The 24,129-nt window shown below is 42.6% G+C and overlaps 1 protein-coding gene and 1 long non-coding RNA gene across 5 annotated transcripts in view; one reads left to right on the top strand and one right to left on the bottom strand.

Annotated features, from left to right (window-relative positions):
- The window catches only part of NMNAT1 (nicotinamide nucleotide adenylyltransferase 1), a 26,284-nt gene extending 2,155 nt beyond the window's left edge, over positions 1–24,129 (bottom strand). The window contains exons 1-5 of one of the 4 annotated variants that reach the window (XM_019639795.1): positions 24,042–24,129; positions 23,207–23,329; positions 3,898–4,054; positions 2,551–2,734; positions 224–354 (exon numbers count right to left, since the gene is read on the bottom strand). In XM_019639795.1, the coding sequence (XP_019495340.1) occupies positions 224–354; positions 2,551–2,734; positions 3,898–4,054; positions 23,207–23,221 (487 nt within the window). In that variant the 5' untranslated portion in view covers positions 23,222–23,329; positions 24,042–24,129. Of the gene's footprint in view, positions 1–223; positions 355–2,550; positions 2,735–3,897; positions 4,055–23,206; positions 23,330–23,800 lie in introns of all 4 variants that reach the window. The other 3 variants (XM_019639796.1, XM_019639794.1, XM_019639797.1) reach the window with 3 other exon arrangements.
- Positions 15,294–16,474, top strand: LOC109381282 (uncharacterized). The gene is made up of 3 exons (XR_002123680.1): positions 15,294–15,415; positions 15,842–15,908; positions 16,138–16,474. It is a non-coding gene; the product is annotated as an uncharacterized LOC109381282 (long non-coding RNA).

Consider the following 24,129-nt stretch of genomic DNA (forward strand, 5'->3'; position numbering starts at 1 on the left):
CCTTCCTTCCTTCCTTCCTTCCTTCCTTCCTTCCTTCCTTCCTTCCTTCCTCCCTCCCTCCCTCCCTCCCTTTTTCCCTCCCTCCCTCCCATCATAAAACTCGCGAGGGGTATTTCACAGGCACCCACACACACTGAACAGAAAATAAAAAACACAAAGGGGGCTTGCTCAGTGCTAGAACCTTATCAACACTGGTCAGTGAGTCCTTGTAAAGCATACAGACCTTTTGTTTTTTGCTCTGGGTATTTTTTCTGACTATATTCTGTCCACTTCCTCTTCCGTCCAGGCCTTTCCAGCACAGGTGAGTCCTGCTGGTGATAATAACTACTAGCCTCCAGTTTCTTTTGATGGTATCTATAAAACAACAAAGCAACAGAACATTCTTCTTTCTCACAATGCTCAACTAAAAAATTGTCCCTCTGGAGATGCTTAAAAGCAGCCAATGTTAAAGGTGGGGTGATATAAAAAACATTTAACCACAGGTACACACGCTACCCAACCAGGTGGAATGGCTGCTGACAGGACACAGTCCTGCTGGGTCAGAACGGACACTGGCCAGTGCACTGCAGTCCTGGGTCCTGACGCTGGCCAGTGCACTGCAGTCCTGGGTCCTGACTACTGGGAACGGAAAGCAAGGAAAATCCCGGGAACACAACAGATGGTAGCTACTACTATTCTAAGCTTTATGTATCTGTGTCATAACAACAAGTGTTAACATTAATGATTTATTACGGGCCAGGTACTACATTAAATCTTTTGCATTTATGTGATTAAATGTTCTCAATAGCCCATGTCATAAATATTATTATCCCCATAGTGGAAAGGAAGTGAAGGCTTAGAGTGCCAACTACAGCTCCTAGCAGAGTCCCTGGACATGGGAGGCATTCACTAACCTGAGAGAGTGAATATTTGGGTATTATAAAGCAACTACATTATTGCCACCTTTCCATCAGAATTGTTTATTATCCCCATTGAGAGAGGATGCTAATTTGCCCAAGGTCATTTAGCTTGTAAGAAACAGCCAGGATTTGAACCTCAGCAGTCTGGTTCCAGAGCCCCCACTCTGGACCACGGAAGAGTATGGCTTGACCTGGTACTGGATAACCACAATGCCAAGGATAAGGTCCTAGGGGGAGTGTGGGGGGGGCAGAGCCTGAGGCCTAAAGAGGGGCCGCACGCAGGATCTGGTATGCTTTTATTCTGGGCTGGTCAAATGATCAGGATGCCCACTGCTTCATAACTGCAAAGTAAATGAAGTGACATGAGCTACCCTCGTGGGTGCCAATTCTGGGTCCTCCGTGCCTCTAAATCCTTTCCCTCTTGAATAGCTGAGTTGAATATGAAATGGACAGATGACCATGAAGCCAGAGAGTGTTGGGGAAGGTGAGGACATAGGAGCCTGGTGTCTGACAGGAGACTCTTCTTCCTGCCATGCCTGAACAGTTAAGTCCTCTTGATAAGTCTCTGTGCTAGATATCGTCTGCTGGCTCGTGTCCAATTCTACCCTAAACACACTTCCCAGAGGTCCTCGGAACGGTCCTGGATGCGAGTGAGACTGCTGAGGGGATTCACTAGTGAGAGGTTTGGAAGGAAGGAGGGAGGCAGAGGCCATCTGTCTGCAGCTGTGAGGCCTGACCAGTAATTGTACAACATGAGCGTGGTGGCCAGACTCTATATTCCTTTGTCCGGTCACCAACTTCAGGAGACTGGAACGGGTCGGTGGCAGCAATGGTGGCAGCAGAGGCAGGACCCGTTTCCTGGACTCCGACTGCAGCTAAGGAGGCACGACCTTGAACAAGCGCTGGCTCTCATTCCTCCTTCCCCTTTAACATATTTGCATAAGCACCTAAGTCCCTTTCCGCTTCAAATACTCAGAGTGGTTTCTGTTTCTTATTTGAACCCTAACTGATACGGTCAGAACCACAAGGTTCAGAACTCTAAAAACGTATTTTAGACAGAAAGCTTTTCCAGAAAGCACTTTTATTTTATACTTAAGACAATACTAAGTCAAAACTTGATATTACTCACTCCGGTTTCTGAACTCTTGGACCTGTCTCAAAGGCATGAACACAGAGATTTGTGACAACGTCCAAATGCTGTCACGGAAGCAGCACACAAAAATAGGTCTGTCCACTATCAAGCATTACAGCCTCTCTCCTTTAAATTACCTGCCTCTCTTTTATACCGAAGATGGATGACAATGACATCATCTTACAACTTTGCCTGCCTCACCTGGGCCACAGACAGCCCAGGCAGACTTCTTTATGTATACATTCCCTATCAGAGATATGCATGGTAACAAGCATGTGAACACCTCAAAGCACAATGAAAGACAGAAAGGCTACGGAGCCCCCATGTCCCGCCGCTGTGCTCCACGACAGTGTAATAACCTCCCACAGGAATGGCACAGCCTAGGCCTTTGCAACTCTAGGGATGGTTTTGTGAACCTGTATGTTCACAGACACAGGCAGCACTGAAACGCGGTGAAGAGCCAAGGAAGCCCCCACCCCGTTTTCAGGGAGCTGACAAAGCTGACTTCACCATAAATACCTTAGCACCTTGGCGGTCTCTACCCAGTCCTTCTGAAGGCTTTCCCATGTGTCCACCTCCACCCATTCTGAATTCTTGGTGGCAAGTTCCGCCATGATAATGCGGTGATGGGCAGAGATGAGTCCTTTCTTCTTATACGCATCGCAGACAGGAGAAATTATGCCTTTGATAACTCTGTATTTTCCTGCATAAAGAGTTAGATTTGATATGAGGTATAACAAATTAGATTTTATTCACAGGAAATGTTATCATCAATATGATTGTAAAAATAAAGATTCCCCCCCTCCTTTTTTTAAACAGGGATTCAGGTTCATTCATTCATCATTGTGGTAAATAAGACATAACATAAAATTGATCATTTGGGTCCCTAACCCTAACCCTAAAGAAAAAAAAAATTGATCATTTGAAGAATACAATTCAATGGCATTAAGTACATACACTTTGTTGTGCAACCACCACCACCATCCGTCTCCAGGACTTCGTCACTCCCGACCTGAAACTCTGTCCCCATTAAATACTGACCCCGTAGCCCCCTACACAGTGTAAATTGATTAATATTGCCGAACTGCCTTGTACAAAGCCTTAATCAATTTGTATTGTCCACCTAGAGTGTAAATAAGAGCTCATTTCTCTCCAATCTCCGGTACTTAACACTATTAATTTTTTAAAATTTTGTTCATGTAATGGGCAAAATATAGCTCATTTTTTGTTTTAGTTCCCGTATTATTAGGATTATTAGTGAGTCTGAGCACCCATCCTTCTGTCTATCCATACTAGAATATAGTATGATCACTTATGTAACACGACAAAATAAATCTTGTGAATGTAGGGAAGGAAAAAGTTTTCCTCGACCTTCTGAAGAGTCCCTGGCTGGATCTGAAAATTAAACTAAGACAGATTAATAGGAAAAAAGCATACACATTTATTTAATGTAAGGTTTACAGGACACAGCAGCCTTCATAAGGCGACAGTTAAACCTGAGTAATGTAATGCTATGTCTGATAAAGGAAGAGTGGACAGTAGTGGAGAAACGTGACGGGGCAAAGACCATGCAGTAAGTGTAATAAATAAGGGGGACTTGAACCAGACCCATTTGTTCGGATTCCTCTTGGCACCCTTGTCTTAAGAGATTAGGGTGCTCCTTTCCTCTGGGTACAGAGGGCACCTCTTACTTAAGAGTTTTATGACCAGCTTCAGGGGAGAAGGGTGGGGAGGAGGTCAGAGGAATCTTCCTGATTCTGCCATTTCCTCCAACTCCCTCAGCTTAAAATGTCCAATATGCCAAGGTGCCCTTATTTGGGGGTAGTGTGTTCTGAACCCCATCCTTGCTTTGGTGACTGTTCCTACCGGTTCCGTTCATGTAGTCCTTGGCCAGCTCAAACAACCTGAGGTGCATGTTGGTAATAGGATTAAAGGAACCACAAGCAAGGAGAACCACGTCTGTCTTCTCGGAATTTTCCATGCTAAGAGTTTCAAGTTGTTGGTCTGACCCCTCCCTTGCTGTCTACAAAAGAAAAAGAAAATGAGTTCAGTTATAGGTCTTTCAGTGTCCTTCTGTGTTCTTATTTCAAATACAGATAAAAAAATATTTAGCTTCAATGATTATGCTGGATGAATTGCAAAAATGGCCCATTTGTCCACCCGTCCTTTTCAATGTGCATGTGCAGTGCCAACCCTACTTTGTGATTTGCTTTGGCCAAAAGAATGCGGCAGATGTGACTGTGCCAGTCGTGAGCCTAGGTCTTTGAGGCTTTGTACATGCCCACTTTCCTTTGGATAAAACCAGGCCCAGCCAGGCAGTGGGCTGGAGGGTGACAGAACACGTGGAAGAGAGCTGGTGCTCCTGATAGCCAGCCAGCCACCAGCTATGTGGCAGAGGCCACCCTCAACCAGCCAAAGCACTACTTGGCTCAGACACAAGGCCAACCCCAGGTGAGATCAGCTGAGCCAGCTCAGGTTATCAAACCCACAGCTGACCCTGGACTCATGAGCAAAGATGACCGCTGAAGTTGTGTGACTGCACTGTTACGGCAGCAGTTAACTGATAAACGACAGTAACATCTACCAAATGCAACTCAACAACCTGCCCGTCGAAACAGTATTCTGCCTCTAAGTCAATATGATCATATTATCACTTTCCACTGAACAATAGTTTACAATTTACAAACCTTTTTCATATAAATTATTCCATTTGACTTTCCATAAACCTAACAAAGTAATGTAAGGCATCAGATCTAAAACTTTTGTTAAATGTATTCATGTAGATAGACTCAGAAATCAGAGGGTAACAAAAGGTCCATAATGAAAACCAGCAATCATCGACCAAATCCTGCTCACCAACCCTTTCATCCAGTTCCCTAAACGCAACCGCTTTTAGTTTTTTCAGCTATTTCTTTTGGTAGTCTACCATATTATGTGCTTTTAATGCGATTTCTTAATTAATCCAGTGTAAACAGTGCCTATTTACTTTCTCTTATGATCTACGAGGATTAGCTCTCATATACCCTCAGTATCCTCTCCCAAACTTCCATATATGTATGTGGAAGTTTATTTAGTCTGGGTAGAATATCATCTTCTCCCAGGATTTTGAAGGCACTGTTTCTAGATTGCAGTGCGAATAGTGAGAAATCCTTTGAACATAACTTGTTATTTTTCTTCCTGCCTTGAAGCTTGTAAGATCTTTTCTTTGGCCCCAGTACTATAAAATTTTACAATGATGTCCTTTAGTGTGGCTCTGTGTTCATCCATTGTGCTGGGCACTGAGCAATCCCTTACAATCTCAAAAGTCATAACCTTCAGTTCTGAAAAATGCCCATGAACTATTTCACTCACGATTTTCTGTCTTCCACCTTCTCTGTTCGCTTTGGAAATGCCTATTATTTAGAGCTGAGGCACCTGGACTGGTCTCCCCATTTTCGTATCATTTCTCTTCTGTTTTCTACCTCATGCTCTAATTTCTAGATATCCTCAACTTCATCCTCCAATCCATCTACTGAGCTTTTCATTTCTGCTATTATACTCTTCTATACGAAGACCTTTGTCCTCTGAGTGTTCCTTTTTCATGGTATTCTGTTTTTGTTCCACCAAAACATCTTCTTATCTCTCCACCAATATTAATGCTGTATTTTAAATTTCCTTCAAAAGGAGCTGATAGGGAGAAAAGCTTTGCAGTGGGGGCAAGAACAGGAGGAGGGGAGGACAGAAACCAATGCAGGAGCAATAAGAAACTCTGAGACGATCATGGGTCAAGATGGCGCAGTAGGTCAACGCTGTGCTTCCCTCATCTCACGACCACATCAAAATTACAACTAGACTACAGAACATTGAGAATCGCCTGAAATCTTGCTGAACTAAAGCCCTACAACTAAGGACATACAGAAGAAGCCACCTTGAGACTGATAAGAGGGGCAGAGATGTGGAATGGGTTGGTCCCACACCTGCATGTGACCATTAAAAATCAGGAGGGATATCTTGGCTGTGGAGATTCTGTCCCCTCCACCCCGCCCCCCACTGCTGCCCAGAGGAGCAAGAGGTCCCAGCCCCATCCCAGGGGTCCAGTCCCGGGGAGTGAAATCCCCATAAATTTTGGCTGTGAAAACCAGCAGAGACTGTTGCTGAGTGAAACAGAGGGTGGCTGCAGTCCCAGGTGATCCTCTTAAAGGATCCATGCACTGACTTACTGGCTGATGGACTCACTCACTCTGAGCTCCAGTGCTGGGGTAGCAGATCGAAAGGTGCCAGGGACATGCAGGGAAACACTGAGTTGTCTGGCTTCAGGGCGAAGGCTGGAAGGGCAGCTTTATCCTGCATGGAGAAGCTGGCAGAAGCCATTGTTCCCTTGTTGAGCCTTCCCGGCTCCCGGCATGCAGACACAGGCAGACATCATATGTGAGTCTCTATCAATCTGGCTAACACCCTTCGTTCACCATGCCCTGGTGATTCTGAGACCCCAACCCACCCAACTTGTGGGCCCATCCAAGCCACTTCCAATGGCTTCTGTATACAGTCTGCCTTGGCTGATGCTGTGGACTTTCCTAAAAATCTCTCAAAGGTTCACAAAACTCAAATGAGCAGCATCTGGCTTCAGCATGTCCTGTACCTCTGGCTGAGCAGTCCTAAGCCTGGCACTAGTGGCAGTGTCCTCAGTTTGCAGCTTGGCCTCTTAAGGTACCTCCAAGCCCAGAGCATTGGTGACCATCTGCGGATTGTTTTATGGCTTGTGCCAGGTGGCTCCAGGTAGGGCACAGGCTGCGGCTGAACTTGGTCTGCAGCGGGTCCACTCCCAGGGGGTCCTGGGGCTGGCATTCACGGTGGCCAGCTTTGGACCAAGGTGGAGCATCACTCAGCCGCCTTCAAGGACGACACTTAAAGGGCAGACTGGGCAGGCATCAGAGCCCTGCTAAAGCAAATCTTGCTCTGTAGGGTCAGCCCCTGCACAACAGCTCCTCCACTGTAGTCACGGCCAGTCCTCACAACCAATCATCCTGAAGGTCAATCCCTCCTACTGATGTGCAGACAGCAACCGAGGCTCAACTACAGGAGGGCACACACAATCCACACAAGGGAAACACCTAGAGCACCCAGCTCTGGTGACCAGGGAGACTGCACCACTGGGTCCCACAGGACACCTACTACATAAGGCCACTTTACTAAGACCGGGAGACATAGCAGCCCTACCTAACACATAGAAACAAACACAGGGAGGCGCCAAAATGGGGAGACAAAGAAACATGTCCCAAATAAAAGAACAGAACAAAGCTCCAGGAAAAGAACTAAACAAAATGGACATAAGTAATCTACCAGATGCAGAGTTCAAAACACTGGTTCATGGATGCTCAATAATCTCAGGGAGAACTTCAAGAGATTGGATACATAAAAATGGAGATAGAAAACATAAAAAGAGCCAGTCAGAAATGAAGAATACAATAACTGAAATGCAGAATACATTGGAGAGAATCAAGAGTAGATAAGATGAAGCAGAGGATTCAATTTAGAAGGTAGCAGAAAACACCCAATCAGAACAGCAAAAAGAACCCCAAAAATGAAGATAGTTTAAAGGGCCTCTGGGACAACATCAAGCTTACCAATATTCACATCATAGAGGTACTAGAGGAAGATAGAGAGAACAAGAAATTGAAAACCTAGTTGAAGAAATAATGACAGAAAACTTCCCTAACCTGGTGAAGGAAATAGATATATAAGCCCAGGAAGCATAGAGAGTCCCAAATCAGATGAACCCAAAGAGGCCCACACCAAGATACATCATAATTAAAAAGCCAAAGGTTAAAGACAAAGAGAGAATCTAAAAAGCAGCAAGAGAAAAGCAGTTAGTTACCTACAAGGGAACTCCCATAAGACTATCAGCTGATTTCTCAACAGAAACTTTGCAGGCCAGAACGGACTGGCACAAAATATTCAATGTGATGAAAAACAAGGACCTACAACCAAGATTACTCTACCCAGCAAAGCTATCATTTAGAATCAAAGGACAGACAAAGAGCTTCCCAGAAAAAGCTAAAGGAGCTCATCACCACCAAACCAGCACTACAAGGAATCTTAGAGGGACTTCTTTAAGACGAAAAAATAAAACAAAATAAAATGGCAATAACTACATATCTATCAATAATTACTGTAAATGTAAATAGATTTAATGCTTCAATCAAAAGATAGGGAGGCTGAATTAATAAGAAAACAAGACCCTTACACAAGACTCTTACATATGAAGAGACTCACTTCAGATCAAAAGACACACACAAAGTAAAGGGATGGGGAAAAGATATTTCAAGAAAATGGAAGCAAACAAACAAAAACCTGGGATAGCAATATTTATACCATAATATAAGTACAGACATTTTAAAGTCTATAAAATAAGACTTTAAAACAAATGCTATAACAAGAGGCAAAGAAGGACCTAATAATCCCACTTCTAGGTATTTAACTGAAGAAACCCAAAATGCTACTTTGAGGGGCCTTATGTATCCATATGTTCATTGTACCACTGTTTACAATGGCCAAGATGTGGAGGCAGCCTGGGTGTCCATCAGTGGATGAATGGATACAGAGATGGTACATATGTACAATGGAAAATTGCTCCAGCCAGGGAAGGGGATGGGTTCTTGCCATCTGCAGCAGCATGGATGCACCTGGAAGGTGTTGCACTGAGTAGAGTATGTCAGACAAAGAAAGCTGCAATGTAATTTCATTTATATGTGGAATCTAAAGAATAAACAAACTCATACAGAGAACATTTTGATGGTTGACATATGGGAGGGGGACTAAAAAAGGGGAGAGGATTAGGAAGTACAAATTGATTGTTACACAGTAGTCATAGGGATGTAGGATATAGCATAAGGAATAGTCAATAATATTGTAATAACTATGTATGTGTCAGATGGATACTAGATTTATCGGAGTGATACATGAAATAGGTGAAGGGGTTAAGAAGTACAAATTGGTAGTTTGCAAAATAGTCAAGGGGATATAAAGTAAAGCACAGGGAATATAGTCGATAACATGGTAATAACTATGTACAATGCCAAGTGGGTACTAGTCAGGGGCACCACTTCTTAAATCATATAAATGTCTAACCACTGTGCTGTATACCTGAAATTAATATAAAACAATATTGAATGTCAACTGTAATTGAAAAATATACAAAGAGGGGGAAGGAAAAGGGGAGTAAGAGGTCCAAATTTCCAGGTATAAAACAAATAAGTCATGGGGATGTAATGTACAGCATAGGGACTATAGATAATAATATTGTGATAGTGTGGGATGATGTCAGATTGTCGCTGGGCTTATGGTGATCACTACTTTTTCAATATTTATATGTTGAAAAGCTATGGTGTACACCTAAAACGAATATAATATTGCATGTTAACTATATTTTAATAAAAATCTTTTTAAAAGAGCTGATGGGAAGCTCTGCGTGGGTAGGTAAGGCTTTGCACAGTGGGCTTCATTGTACAGCAGCCTGGCTGTCCATAACACAGGTGTTTCCCGGGACTCATCAGGTTCCACAGAAACGTACCATCCAATCTCCTGCCCGAGTGGCATAATGATTAAGAACCTCTGCTCTAAAATCAGACTGCCTGGGCTCAAATCGCAGCTCTAATACTTACATGTGCTGGATGACCCTGGGCAACGTGACCTGAACCAATCTTCCTTTTGTGTCAGGACCACTTATTTGTAGCCCCAGTGTTCAGACCCAACTGCTAGGTTGACCAACTTACTTTTGTTCAGATTTTATGCTGTCCTTGGACAAAGCTGGTGAGTGGCAGAACCAGGGCTTGAATTTAGGCTTCCTGACTCCTAGGCTCTCTCGCCAAGGAGAAAAACAGGAGCTAAACTGGAGCTGTGCAGGTGGGAAAGGAGCCCTTCTCGCTGAGGAGCTGAGGAATGTGAACTTTAATCCCTTAGGCCATGGGAACCTTTGAAAGTTCCTGAGCAACTGAGTGACAACAGGGTTCCAGAAAAACCATGTTCTAGAAAAATAATGTGACATGAGTGTTTAGAAGCCTCATTTGGTTATATGATCCTGATCTAATCACCTGACTGTCTTTAAGTTTTCTCATCTGTAAAACAGGAATACTGACAACCAATTTCAGTTATTATGAGGATTAATTCTGAAGGTAATACACGGCAAAGCACTTAGCATGTTGCCTGGCACAGTGTTCAAATAAATGGTAGCTGTTATTTGTGAGGAAAGTGATAATATTGATGATGGTGAGGCAACAGATTGACTGGAAGTGGCATAATGATTAGTGGACATGTGGTCCTGTCCAAACCGTCCACAGAGACACCTGGTCCACACCCAAAGGTCCTTGAAGTGTGAAAAGACGAACAGCAGAAGCATGACAAGTTATCACCCAGGTTCTTGGTGGCCACACTCAAACCAGCCATCAACTTCACAATGATACTGACAGAATCAAATCTTTATCACCAAAACTGTTCACAGGCAGAGGGAATATGAAACCAATAATCAGGTCAATATATATTGACAGCGATGGCTCATCGACTTCAGAGTAACCCTGCTGAACTTCCTGACGAGGAAACCCCAAGCATCAACGCAAAACCCCAAGGTTCCTCATGAGTTATAAGAAAAATAATGTCCATACAATTTAAACAAGGTTTGTATTCTGTAACGAATCATGGACCAAATGTCATGGGTCGAATGTCTCCGTGGATAGGACCAACTGTCTTGCAAGGGGCAAAACAGGATAGGAAGGCCTATTACAAAGTCCTGAGTGCCTCAATTTAAGTACAGTCAATGGGAATGGAAATAAGAAACTTTTATTCGATAAATATTTGAGGCCTCCAAACAAAGCACAGTGGTAGTGATCACAGGGTTATTGTCAACTGTTGATAGGAAAAAAAGGAACAAGGGTCAGAAATGCTCCACGTGGCATTAAAAAAATGAGTTCATCAGTAAAAATTATTTAAATGTCCCACCTTTCAATTATGACCCCAAGGATCTTCCCAGGGTTGGTTCACTTAGGACTTGTTCCACCCATCCCATCCCTACCCCCAAATTCCCAAAGTATCTGTAGTACTATGGGGTGGGGGTGAATGCAGCGTCCCCACAGTACTCTGGGCACACTGGGAAGTTAGGGTATCCCGCCAGCTACTGAGCGTGGTCTCAAGGGCTACGGTGATGGGCTGGTTCCGCTGGAGCCAAGTGTCAGTTCCAGCCCCACCCATCTCAAGTTGCAGGTACCTTCCCCAAGGGAGACTGAGCTGTGAGCTGGAAGAACAGTGAGGCTGATAGCAGGAGGGGCTGATTCCCAAGGGACCCGCTCGCTGTACAGGGAAGGATGGAACAAAGAGCTTGGAGCCCCTCCCTGACCTTGGGGAGGAGCTCAGGTTTCCAGGTCCTCCCCAGGGGAAGGGTTGGGGAAGGGGCTGGGGGAAGCTGATCTCTCAGCTTAAAGAAAGCTTTCTCCCTTGTCACGTTCGTGACCTGTCTCAGATATCTAGCTCAGTTCTATTAATTCACTGTGAACACAACCAACCCGAGCTCAGACTAGACTTTCGACCCTCAAGGCCACAGGAGAATTAAGTTACAGTGAGTGCCTATCATAGCCCAGGGTGGCTTTTAAAAAAACAAAGCTCTGTCTCGTCCAGGGGAGAGCACTTGCTCTGCATCCCTGCAGGGTGTGTGCGCAGGGAAGGGGACAGGCAGGTGACAAGTGGGTGGAGTGGTTTGGAAGCTCTAACAGGACTGCTCTGGATCCCTTCCCTGGCTGCGGGCGCTCAGGGACCAGTGTCACCATGATCCACTTCTGTCTGGCCCACACAGCCTACCACTTGCACTGCTGGCTGCCGAGGTCTCATCAGCCCAGGCTGTAAGTGTCCCTCCCTAACCCACTGTGACAAAAGTTCATTTCTTACTGAGGCGATCTTGTAGTTCAACTGATCTTTACTTTCAATTTTAAAATCATTGACCCTCTTAGGCTTTGTAAACAATGAAACATTTTATAAACATTAAGCCACTTTTTAAAACATTCGCTTTTTCAAAAAGAATAGTAATTGTTTGGCTGTTTTCGTCACATTTCAGGATGCTATGTTGGCTGACTTAAGTAATGGGATTGACTTGACGATCTCTGGAATTTATACCTCTAAAAAGATGCTATTCCTTTCAAAACAATAACTTTAAGCGTGTAACTATACTCTAGTTCTTACAATGTGCCATAGCTTTAAATAGTCTGGGGGTATATTTTGAAATTGCCTATTGTTTTGAGTATCTTCACTGTGGACAAATCTTTGTCTTTGGAGGGTAAATTTGACTTCTACAAACACCCAAAAGTCATTCTGTGCTAAACCCAATTAATAAAATAAATAATCAAGGTGACTAACAGAGTTTATGGTGAAGAGATAGAACTATTAGCTAGAACTATTAGCTAATGAGGAAGATTTTCTTATATGCGTGAAAACTATATATTGGGTTGTCAGAAAAGTCATGATGTATTTTTTCTATGTTTTTCATTGCAAAAATGCGTCATGACTTTTCCGACGACCCAATACATGTAATCACAAAAGAATTTCAAAAACGTTTGAGCAGTAACAGCAGACTTCACTTGGTTGTGTAAGTGGCGGTGGATAGTTTAATCTTTAGTTTATTAGTTACACTCAATGGGAACCATCTGATCTCCATCCAGATGCTAGCACAGCCTAATGGCGTGGTTCGGACCCTCAGGCCTGGTTCAAATTCTAGTTCTACACTTACTACTAGGTGTTTGTCCTTGGAAAAGACACAAATGGAGTCTGTTTGCTCATTTATAAAATGGGGAACCACAGTCCCTACCTCATAGGATTTGTGTCTATTAAATGAGAAAAAGGCATATAAAATGTTTGACACATTTGTCTACTAATTATAAATATTAGGAACTCATGTGATTACTTATGGATTGCCTTAAAGCATTAATTTACAGTCATGATAAAGGAACCAAGGTTCTAAAGATTCCTCAGAGACCAGTATCAAACAGTACCTGCTACAAAGTAGGAGCTCATTAAATGGTAGCTCTTACTAATACTCTTACTAAAGTATTCTTACACATAATTTTGCCCTAAGAGGATCTCAATTCATCCTTGTTATGTTTAAAACTTAATCTCTGTGGTGTGATGTAACATCATCCGGAAACAGAACCAGAATTTGGTTTCACGAAGCCATTTTATCACTGAACAGTAATGTAAAATGTAACTTTCTGTGTCCCATGCAGCCAAGTGACAGTATTCTTGCTTGGGATCACCACCCTGGCTCTCCAGTTTTACGTTCTGCTAAGGTAAGTTCTCGCACCAGCCCACCCCTCGCCTGGCAGCTCAGCATGTCTGCGTCTTCCCTGCGGAGACGATTCACGTGCTCTCTGCGGTTCCTGTCCTGCGTCTAACTGTAGCCTGTCCCAATGTGCTTGCCCCTGTTATCAATGGCAGTCACCTGCTTCACCTCTTTGAAAAGTCAAAAATCTCGATACAGTGAGAATAGCTGCATTGGGGCAGATCGAGTTTAACTTTTAATCAACACTTTTCCTTCTTGTGTAAGAGGCCATTAAATGGGAGACTAGGGCACCAATACTTCGATCTATGTGTCCCCTAGAGACCAGTCCCAACAACGTAGTATTAGCTAATGTCTGAGAGCAACAGGTGCACTCGACCAGATTATGACTTGATAGGTGATTTCAGATGCTATGTTGGAAAGTAGTCTTAGCGGAACAAGCCAGTCAGTTAATCACTTCCTCCTTGGGCAGATGAAGCAAACGCAATTTGATACATTCAAAATAAGAAATTGCAGTTCTAAGAACGCTGATAGTCTAAAAAAAAAAACCTGAGAACTGAGGATCCACTTAAGTGACGCAGAAGAAATGGAAACTGCGACACTCATTGTGATCAGTCTAATTCAAACTCGCCAGCTTCTCTCTATAGACGGTATTAATTTATAGTCACGGTAAAGGAACCAAGGTTCTTCAGGGAAGTGAGTTGCCTGGAGCCAAATGAGCCTAGTGCCAGAATTAGGATTAGAATGCAAGGGTTGCAGTGCCTTCTGGTATTATGCTTATAGAGTGGATTTCTTCTAATAGGTAATTAATTAATGTGTGACCCAGTGTATTGATTTCTAGGCCCAGGTCTTCTCGATACTGCAATCAACCTCTCCTTACCAACTTGGTTGGTAATATCATCTTTACTTTCTTCACAATTGGTAAGTGCAGTCTTTCTGTCAAGCGCTTTTTAAGTGCCTACTACGTGCCAGACGCTGTTAGAAGAAAATGGAGAAGATAGAGCTTCCTGTTTCCAGGAGCTCACAGACTAAAACTGACATGTTTAAAATTCAGGTGAAGGAAATTTTTAAAACTTCCTGAGTTACCCTTTAGTTCTACAACTTGAATATGAAACCAAATTAAGTTAAATATAAATATTTTGTGTTGGCGTCATAAAATTCTTTCTAGTTATAATCTAATAATAGCAGATATAATCGCCCATTCAATAGTTACCAGGCAAGACACGATATGGGTAGAAAAACAGGGACCCTGACGACTTGAAGTCAAAAAAGTGATACAGAAGAGGCAGGCTCTGAAGTGTGGAGATGTTTGAAAAATGAAAAACGAATTACTGAGTGCTGTGGGCACTGTTCTAAAAAGAGTCTCGCACAAAATCACGACTCCCCAGAGGCAGCTACGTCATGGTGAGGGGCACTGGCTTCAGGGCCGGGGGAGGCCGGTTCAAACGTCCACTCCACACAACGGGAGTTTTTCAGCCTCTCTGAGCTTCCCCCTCCTCGTTTGTTTGTTTGTTTGTTTATTATTTAGCTGAGCCATCCTGCCACCTGTTGGCAGCTCAGCAGCAGCTCAGCTCGGGCCAGGACTCAAACTGCTGTTGCTCAGAGCTTGCACTCTTGAGTGAGCTCTTGAGCGAACTCTTCACCAACTGAGCCACTTGGCCGGCCCTCCTCCTCCTCCTCATTTATAAAAGGGAGATAAAAATACCTGCCTTGTGTTGTGTTGTGTTGCTGGAAGGTTTAAATGAGAACATGGGGAAGTTATTCCAAGAAATCGTCAGTTATTATCACCAGCATTGCCAATGAGAAGAACACGACCAAAGGAAACGTTAGCTGGCTAGATTTGGGGCATTTTTGTTCCACCGCAGGAAAGCGAGGAGACACATTCTACTTAAGTTTGCAGTTGAGAATGTATCTTTGAGATGATGAAACGTGGTGACCTGATGCTGTCCTGCCATCCTTTTAGGTTTTACTGTGCTGCTGACTCAGATGGAACCGGTCCCACAAGCACTCAGGAGGATGTTTTCTGGGTTTGGTGTGGGATCCTTCGGTGAAGGAGTCTGCACCGTCGTGTTGACAGTTTTGGCAACTGACTGTGTAGGTTTTGAAACAATGACTTTCTAAAAGCTCACCTTCATCAGAAAGCTTGGCTGCAGACCATACACCGTTAGTCTGTGATATGTATTTTCTACTTACACTAAAACTAGAGATGGAGAGAGAAAGAATTCCTAATTAGACACATGTCACAATTAAAACATTTCACCAGGGAAAGTTAAAAAAAGTTCCATGAGATTTTTCTTTTTGTGGGTGAATTCCACTTGACTAGAATTTAAAAAAAGAAGAAGTGAGGATATTAATCAACAGCAGAACTGTTGGGCTGGGTGTGGCACAATGATCAGCAAACCTTCCATCTCTTGCTAAGTCGGAGCCTTTGTTTAAATGCTTGCAGCGAAAGCATTTTAAATACGTGTCCCGACACAAAGACGAGTATTCCTCACAGGGCTTTTTTCCTCCCAACTATAGGAAAAAACGACTCCTGAACTTTACTACTTGTCTGTGGTGCTGGCAGTGAGCAGCTTGGTTTCTACAGGTAAACCCCAAACTTCCCAAGTAACTCCTCTTTGTCAAAGGCTTACCAGTCGGTAAGTGACTGCTCAGCGAGGGCTGTTACATTGCAAGGGGAAACCCAGGCTCCCCTTAAAACAAGGAGTGAGTAGCAAAAGCAAGAGAAAAAGCAAAGAGAGTTAGAATGGGATATAAAAAGCCATTCTCACATTATTTTCACTCCATTTAATTAGACCCCACTCTTCATCCCACAGTGCTTTTCTCAGGCCTGGGACTAATTTGGCTGTGCAGTGTGACCTGTCCAAGACCAGACGCTAAACTAACAGCCTGAAGCTGGCATCTGAGCCCTGCTGGTCTCCTGCCTCGCAGCCTGTCCCAGCAGCACTGCCACCTGGCAACTGCCAGCAAGCACATGACCATCGCCTACCTTGCTATCCCCACATGAAATGGTCACCTGAGCATCACAGCTGCAACAGGACACACATCAAAACCAGTCCTTTGGAAGAACACTGCCTCGAAGTATTAACGAGTACTGACAATGGATAAAAAGAAACAGTTCAACCAAAATCACAGGACTGACATCACAACCAAATTCAACCCAAATAAAGATCTCCTATTAAAGTAACTACTTTCAAAATCAGTACTTTGACTTTCTGAAACTCCTTTTTTGTTTCAATGAGGTTAGTAGCACCAGCTGCATAGTTGCTATAGAAGTAAGTATTGAAAAGGAAGAAGGAAAATATAAATCTTAGTAATGAACACAGGTTTAGTTTCAAAGGAACAGTGATTCAGACTGTATATTTGAACAAGGTCAATTTATTGCTTCTTTAAAAAGGCAGTGGGAAATTTTACAGCAAAAATTGTCACAATCTCCTCCCTGTGTTACAACAATCTTTTGCATCGTTACAGTTGTTATCTAGAAAATAACCAACTGACCCACATGATGTTTTGTCTTCTTAATTTTTCTGTGTATTCACAGACAGATTCTAAGGTATTTTAAGTAGGACCTTACTCACAGATACTCTCAATGGCTTTAGGAAGTGGAGACAACTTCATTTCTGGAGGAAAAGACACTGTCCATTGGTGGGAGGAACAAATTCAATATAAACGTCTCCCAACACATCTACGACAGGCACAGACATTCACAGTGAAAATGACTGTTTCCACCTGCTTCGTTGTGCTGGTGGTACCTGCTGGAGGGGAAGCAACCTAACACACATACTACCCATCTTCCACACTGGCACTTTCTAGCACCTTCCACATCCCAGACATAGCGCTACAACTCAGAAATTAGCAACCCAAGTAATGCATACATTAACAATGAAATCCCCTGAAATAGCTCTATTACTATGATTAACAGGAATGACTTATAACATTATTGATTATATTCCCATACTGTATTTCATATATAAATATATAGTCACAGGATGTGGAATGCAGCATAAGGAAGACAGTCAATGGTATTGTCACCACTATATATGATGTTAGAGGGGTATCACTTTGTGAGGGGTGTAAATGTCTAACTATTACGTTGCTTTGTAAACCTGAAACTAATAAAGAAAAAAACCAAAAAACCCCAGCAATGATTTAAAAATAACACAGCCTTTTACAATCTCTAGACCTCATTAACCAAATATTAACACATTAGATAAATGTCACCTTATCTCAAGATAGCATTTTTATCCAAAGTTACTTTTTTCCTGAACTCTATCTTGCCCCCCCACTCACCCCAAACCTAATCTACTTCGACATCGCAGCTGATGACAACTGCATCCTTCCAGGTGCCGAGGCCAAGCACCTCCAATCATCCTTACTGCCTTTCTTCTTGTTCCAAACCCCATCAGGAATTCCTAATGGCTCCACCTTCAAAATATATCCAGAATCCAACCACTTTTCGCTATTTGAAAATCTTCAATTGTTTCTAAGTGCAACAGTTTGCTTCTTAAGACCAAGGTTGTATCTTGAAATTATGCAATATTCTTTACATATCTTCAGAAAATGAAACTGTTTCTTAACTGATAAGCTTAAGTTGAAAGCATAATTTGAACCAGCACTATAATCCCTAACCTATTAAACTGAATTTTCATTTTCTTTTATGGTTTTATCATTTCCTCCAAAACCAAATCTGGTTTTACCAGAATTAATTTCATTAAGAAACATGTATTTTATGCTACTGATACCTTACAATATATAAATTATACTCTTTTGAATAGAGTGCTTTTTTGGTAAAAATTATAAATTTCCAAAGTTATAAAATCCTAAAACTGTATTATTTTTTAGCTCCCTCATAATTTAGATAGCTACAATCAGCAATGCTTCCTCATAGACTAACAAAATTCTCTGTTATAACCTATGCTCACTCAGAGAGGAAGAAACTTTTGATGAGCAATTATTTAGTAGGGGGTGCTTTGTTTTAGGGGTTTCTAACCTGGGACCTGGATTTCATTCAGGGTTATAACATCTCTGAAGTTATAAGCAAAATGTTGGGTATATGTACATAATATGAACAGCCTTATGGGAGACTGTCAAGGAGAGTTTGAGAAACTAAAAACATCAAGCATTAAACTCATTAAATTTACTGTGGCAAAAAAACTTGATGGTTGACTTCTGCTGCTTTCTATCTCAGCCAGCCCCGGAAGACAGTTTTTAGGGTCTCCCCCAAACCAGATGAGATACAGAAAGTTTGGATTTTATCCTATAGGGAACGGGGGTGTATTAGGGGGTTTACACAGGGAACGATAAACCAGTGCACTTTCGAATGAATTCTTAGTCACTCATCATGGTTCAGTAAGTACTTCTTGAGCATAACCATGCTGTACATGCTGGGAATAAAGCAGTAAACAAAACTGTCAAAATTCCCTATCCACATGGAGCTTACATTCTAGTGATGAGAATAATAAAAATAAATACATACGATATGTGGTATATTAAAAAATGGGGCAATGAGAAAAACGAAGCAGGGGAAGAGGCTAAGGAATGTGGGAATTCTAGATACAATGGTCAGAAAAGGCCAGAGTAACATCTGAGCAAAGAATTAAAGGAAGCAAGGGAATGAGTCATGCAGGTTTCTGAAGAATGTTCTAAGCAAGGGTGACAGTGCAAAAGCCCCGAGACAGAGTGTGCCTGTCAGGTTCCAGCAGCAGAGAGACCAGAATGGCTGAGGCAGAGTTAACAGAAGAAAGGAGTAGCAACAGATGGAGTCAGACAAGCAACAGGGAGTCACTGCAGGGTTTAGAGCAGAGGAGTGACATGATCTGGCATCATTTTAAAGGATTTCTCTGGCTGATGAAATTGAAGACAGAATGTAGGAGGAAACAGGGGTGAAAACAAGGAGACCAGATAGGAAGATACTCCAATAATGCAGGTGGGAGCTGATGCTGACTTGGACCAGGATGGTAGTAGTGGAAGTGGTGAGAAATTGTTACATCTTAGCTATATTATAAAGGTAGAGCCAATGTCACTTGCTGATGGATAGGACATGGACTGTGAGAGAAAGAGGCGTTATGGATGACTCCAGATTTTTTGGCCTATGCAACTGAAAGAATAGTTACCTTTCACTGAGAAGAGAAAGATGGCCATGGAGTAGGTTTGGGGAAGAAGATCAGTGGTTGTTCATAAAGGAGTTAAATCTGGGATGTCTATTAGATATACAAATGGTGATATTAAGTAGACAAACGGAGAACAGAGCCAACGCCAAGGGAGAGGCCCAGACTAGAGATTTGGGGTCATCTGATATAGATGGTATTTAAAGTCACGAGACTGGATGACATTACTGAGAGAGAGTTAAGATAGAATAGACCAGGCATTACAGAGAGTGAAGACAGAAGGGACCAGACATTACCAAGAGAGACAGTGGAGATAGACTGGACCAGTAGTATGGGCATCATGTGGGGGCTGGGTAGAAATGCAGAATCACAGGCCCTACTCGAGAGCTACCGAATCAAAATCTGCATCTTTTTTATAAAGATTTTATTGCGGAATTGGGGAAGGGGAACAGACAAGTTGCTGTCCTTTTGTTCTTCAGTCTAGTTGTGGAGGGCATTGCTTCACTGGCCCATATTGGTATTACCATTGCGCTCTTCCCAGGTGAGGCAGATCAGTCGCTGGCCTCTGGACAGCCGCTCACGGCAGCTCTTGGCAGCTCACACAGGCTGCTGGCCACTCACGCTGGCTGCCGGCCACACACGGTAGCTTATGGCAGCCCACTGCAGCAGGGGCTACAGCCTAAGCCATCACTGGCGACTCATGGCAAACCAGCTCTAGGTCGAGCTTTTGTTCACCATCTTAGCTGTAGAGGGCGCAGTGTCACTGGCCCTCATGTAGGATCCGAACCAGCGTCCTACTGCTCAGAGCTGGCGTCCCAAGCCAGCTCTTAACCAACACGCCACTCAGCTGGCCCCAAAATCTGCATCTTAACAAGATCCCCAGGTGATCTGTATGTATGCATCTTAAATCTTTCACTGCATTAAGTGATTTCAAGTTTTTTTTTCTCAGCGTCAAAAATCCACAAAAAATAAAAAGTTGATATTTTGACTATTTTGTACATTTAGTAACATTATGTACATAACTGCTTTGTACATAAATGACATTATTTTTATTTTAAACCTTTGTTATATGGTGATAAATTTACCATTATATTAAATTTTAGCAAAAAATACTCAAAACATACTAAGTGGCAACAATTAGATGTAAGTATAGATAAATTAGACTCTAATGACACTGACACCATAAAAAACTTATTACCAAATGTTACACGATATAGCATACAAAACATCTTTGTTGTTGATAGTGCAAGCCACAGGAAAACATATCTGAACATTGCAGCAAAAGAGTTAACGTTTTCACGGCACTGCTTTGGAGAATTCTATTGGTCAAGATGAGAGATAATAAAGGGTAATAACAGGAGGAATGATGGCAAAGGTTTACAAGTGGATCAGGTGACTGAATGGAGAGGGGAGGAGGAGGAGCAGGAAGGACATTTCTGACTTAAGTGACTGGGTAAATGGTGTGCCACTAATCAACAAAGAGAGTATCGGAAAGCACAGGTTGGGAGGTGGGGAGGAAAGGCATAAAGAGACAGGCTACAGTTTCATAGGTGTTGAATTTGAGGTACACATAGGATGTCTAAGTAGAGAGAGCTAGTAGGCAAACAGAAATAGACTAGAGGTAATTCATCAAAAAGTTAAACATTAGGTTGCCATATGACTTAGCAATTGTATTCATAGATAACGCCAAAGAGAAATAAAACATATCCACAACAACAACAAAAAAAAAAAAAAAAAAGAAAAGAAATAGACTAGAGCCTGACAGTAAAACCCAGAGCTACTGAACATTATCTTCAATGGGATATCACAGCTAAGAGAAGGTTATTTATTGGATTTGATTTTTTTTTTTGAAGAATAGAATTAGAATGGTGGTAGGTTGAGAGGAAAGCACCATTAGGAAGCCACAGAAGCGGCAAGAATGTGAATGAATTGATCGAGGACGGTCCTTAAGGAAGTCATAAAGAAAGGATTTTAGGTACAAGTTAAGAGGATAACTTAAAAATAATGGGGATATGAAAATATATGTCCACATAAAGAATTGCATGGTTTGACTTTATACATAGTAGCCCAAAACTGGAAACAACTCAAATGTTAATCAACAGATGGATGAATGGATAAGCAAAGTTCAAATAGCCATGTAATGGAATATTACAGAGGAATAACAAGGAACAAACTACTGAAACAAATAACATGGACGAATCTCAGACATTATTTTGAAAGGAGCAAAATATTAAAAAGTATGCACTGTATCATTCCAGTTGTATGAAATTCTAGAACAGATAACTCAATCTATAATGACAGAAAGCTGATCGGTGGTTGCCTAGGGTTGGGAAATTGACAGCAGAGGGACAGAAAGCTTCGGAGTTCCTGCTTACGGAATCCTCCTTTTATCTCATGTGCTTCTAACTGAACGGCAATATATTCACCCATTCTCTTTGGATGGGCCTGTTCCTTATAAATACATATGTATATATCCAATTATGCCTATTTAACTATAATGATGATAATAAGTGACATTCATTGAATTCTTCCTGTGTGCCAAGCAATATGCTAAACACTCATGTAATCCTTACAATACTCCAGTGAAGTAGATACTAGGTATTATCCCCTTTTTTTTTAACAGATGAGGAAACTGAAGCTGAAAGGGGCTGATTAACTTGCTCAAGATCTCACAGCTCGTGGGACAATCTTGACACTAAAAGTTCATGCTTAGCCATTACACAAGACTTACAATGCTACAAGCGATCTTTTAGTAGACATTTAAAAGGGATCCACCTGTTCAGAGACCCTTTGGCTCACAGTACTTCTTGTTAGCCACTCAAGGTTCATCTGCCCCAGCATTTTCCCTACCTAAGTTGGAGCAGCTTACACTCTCTGGGCTCCCATCCCAAGTCCAAGTTGAAGCGCCCCAAACTCCTTCAGAAGCCGGCAGTATTTACAGGCACACCTCATTTTATTCCACCTTGCTTTATTGCGCTTCACAGGTGTTGCATTTTTTACAAATTGAAGGCAAGACCGACCCTCCAGCAGCAAAAAGATTACGACTCACTGTATTGCGATACTTGCTTTATTAAGGTGGTCTGGAACTGAACCGCAATATCGCCTGTATATATATACTGATATCCTCAGGTAGCTATGGTATCTCCAAAGTATTCCTGTATCTGGCTTCCCAGTTATGACTCCCAGTTCTGAGGTTATTTTCCCCAATGCTCTCTCTCGTGACTACCTGCCTAACATATCATTCCTCCTCTTACAAATTCTTCTCTTCTCTCCCTTCTCCACACACCGAGGTCTGGAGTCTATATTTGCTTGAGAACTGGAACCCAAACCGATTTCTCTTACTTATGCACTAAGGATACTTGTACATTATCCATGAACTCTAAAGAGAACCCAAAGGTGTATAAAAACGCCCTCACCATGGAACTATTGGTTCAGATTAAGTCACTGAGAAAGAAGAGCAGGGACAAACAACGCATGTCTAGTGAGGCCTTTCCTCCACAGCTTCAAGGCTGCACGCACGGAAACCAACACAAATGCCTGAATAGAACACTGTATTATCAGCATCAAAGTTAAGAGAAGTACACAGTGAGCAAATGTTTATTCATCAAGTTCTTCAAACGATGAAAGCAGCAAGTGCATTTTTCCAGTTTTGTTTTGTTTGGCACTGACCCCAACTATCTGTTCATCGAGAGTTCCATGTTACTCAAAATGCTGACACTTCCGCACATATCCACATATCAAAATTAGACATAATCACATTAACATAGCCGTCACTTACTTTTACAAGGGGCATTCTGTGGCTCCGAAGCGTTTTGCAGTGTAGGCTATTGGAACTATTCCAACCTGTGTGTCAACAGTCTTGTCTAAATTGGGCTAGAACAGTGGCTTCACATCCAAAACTCTGAAAAACAATTTATGGTTAATAAGTAAGGAATTCTACAATCACACAGAACTGACAAAAAATCATCCACTCTGGCAGAGTTCTACGGTAATCTTAGTTGAAAGTTTGTTCAGGGCGCTTGAAAAAGAATTAGTTTTAAAGAAAACACCTCTAACAATTCGGCCGTAACCCCTAATGTTGTCTTGTGGATTACTGACTCATCAAGAGGGACTGGCAACACCAGAAAATGGTTTCCACCCAATTTCAGAGTAACTTTTTAAAAAGTGCTGCCCCACTGCTAGCAGTTTCCCTCTCAACGGGCATGTGTGTCAAACTGCTTCCAGGCAGGTGGGTCTAGTATTTTATAGATTTGTAAAGAGGAATTTCAGAGGAAAAAATAAGTTGAGAATGGAGGGCTTCCTCCTCCGCCTCCCGCCAGCTCTGCCAAGCTCAAGAAGCCTCTTCTAGAGGAATTTATTTTTTTTAACGTACAGTCACCTGTTCCGAAGCCCCAGAGGCGAATTTACCGAGGTTTCTGGTTCCACAGAGAGATCGAAAGAATAACGGGGCAAGACTTCTCGCCCCAAACTTGAACATGACCTTGACGCGGGCGCCGCTCAATTGACTTTCAAAGACCCATCATCTTGGCCTCCCCTACGCTTGTGACCAAAAGGGGTGCTAGGCTGACTCCCCTAGAGACGGGTTTCTCAGGGACCCCGGAGAGGGGGCTTACCCTGTTCTCAGAGCCAGCGGGACCCGGAGACTACCCGCAGCCGGAACACCAGCTTGGAAACACCCGCAGCCTCCCCGTCATTGGCTCC

The sequence above is a fragment of the Hipposideros armiger genome, unplaced genomic scaffold (assembly GCF_001890085.2).
Source record: "Hipposideros armiger isolate ML-2016 unplaced genomic scaffold, ASM189008v1 scaffold_46, whole genome shotgun sequence".
NCBI classification, from domain to species: domain Eukaryota; kingdom Metazoa; phylum Chordata; class Mammalia; order Chiroptera; family Hipposideridae; genus Hipposideros; species Hipposideros armiger.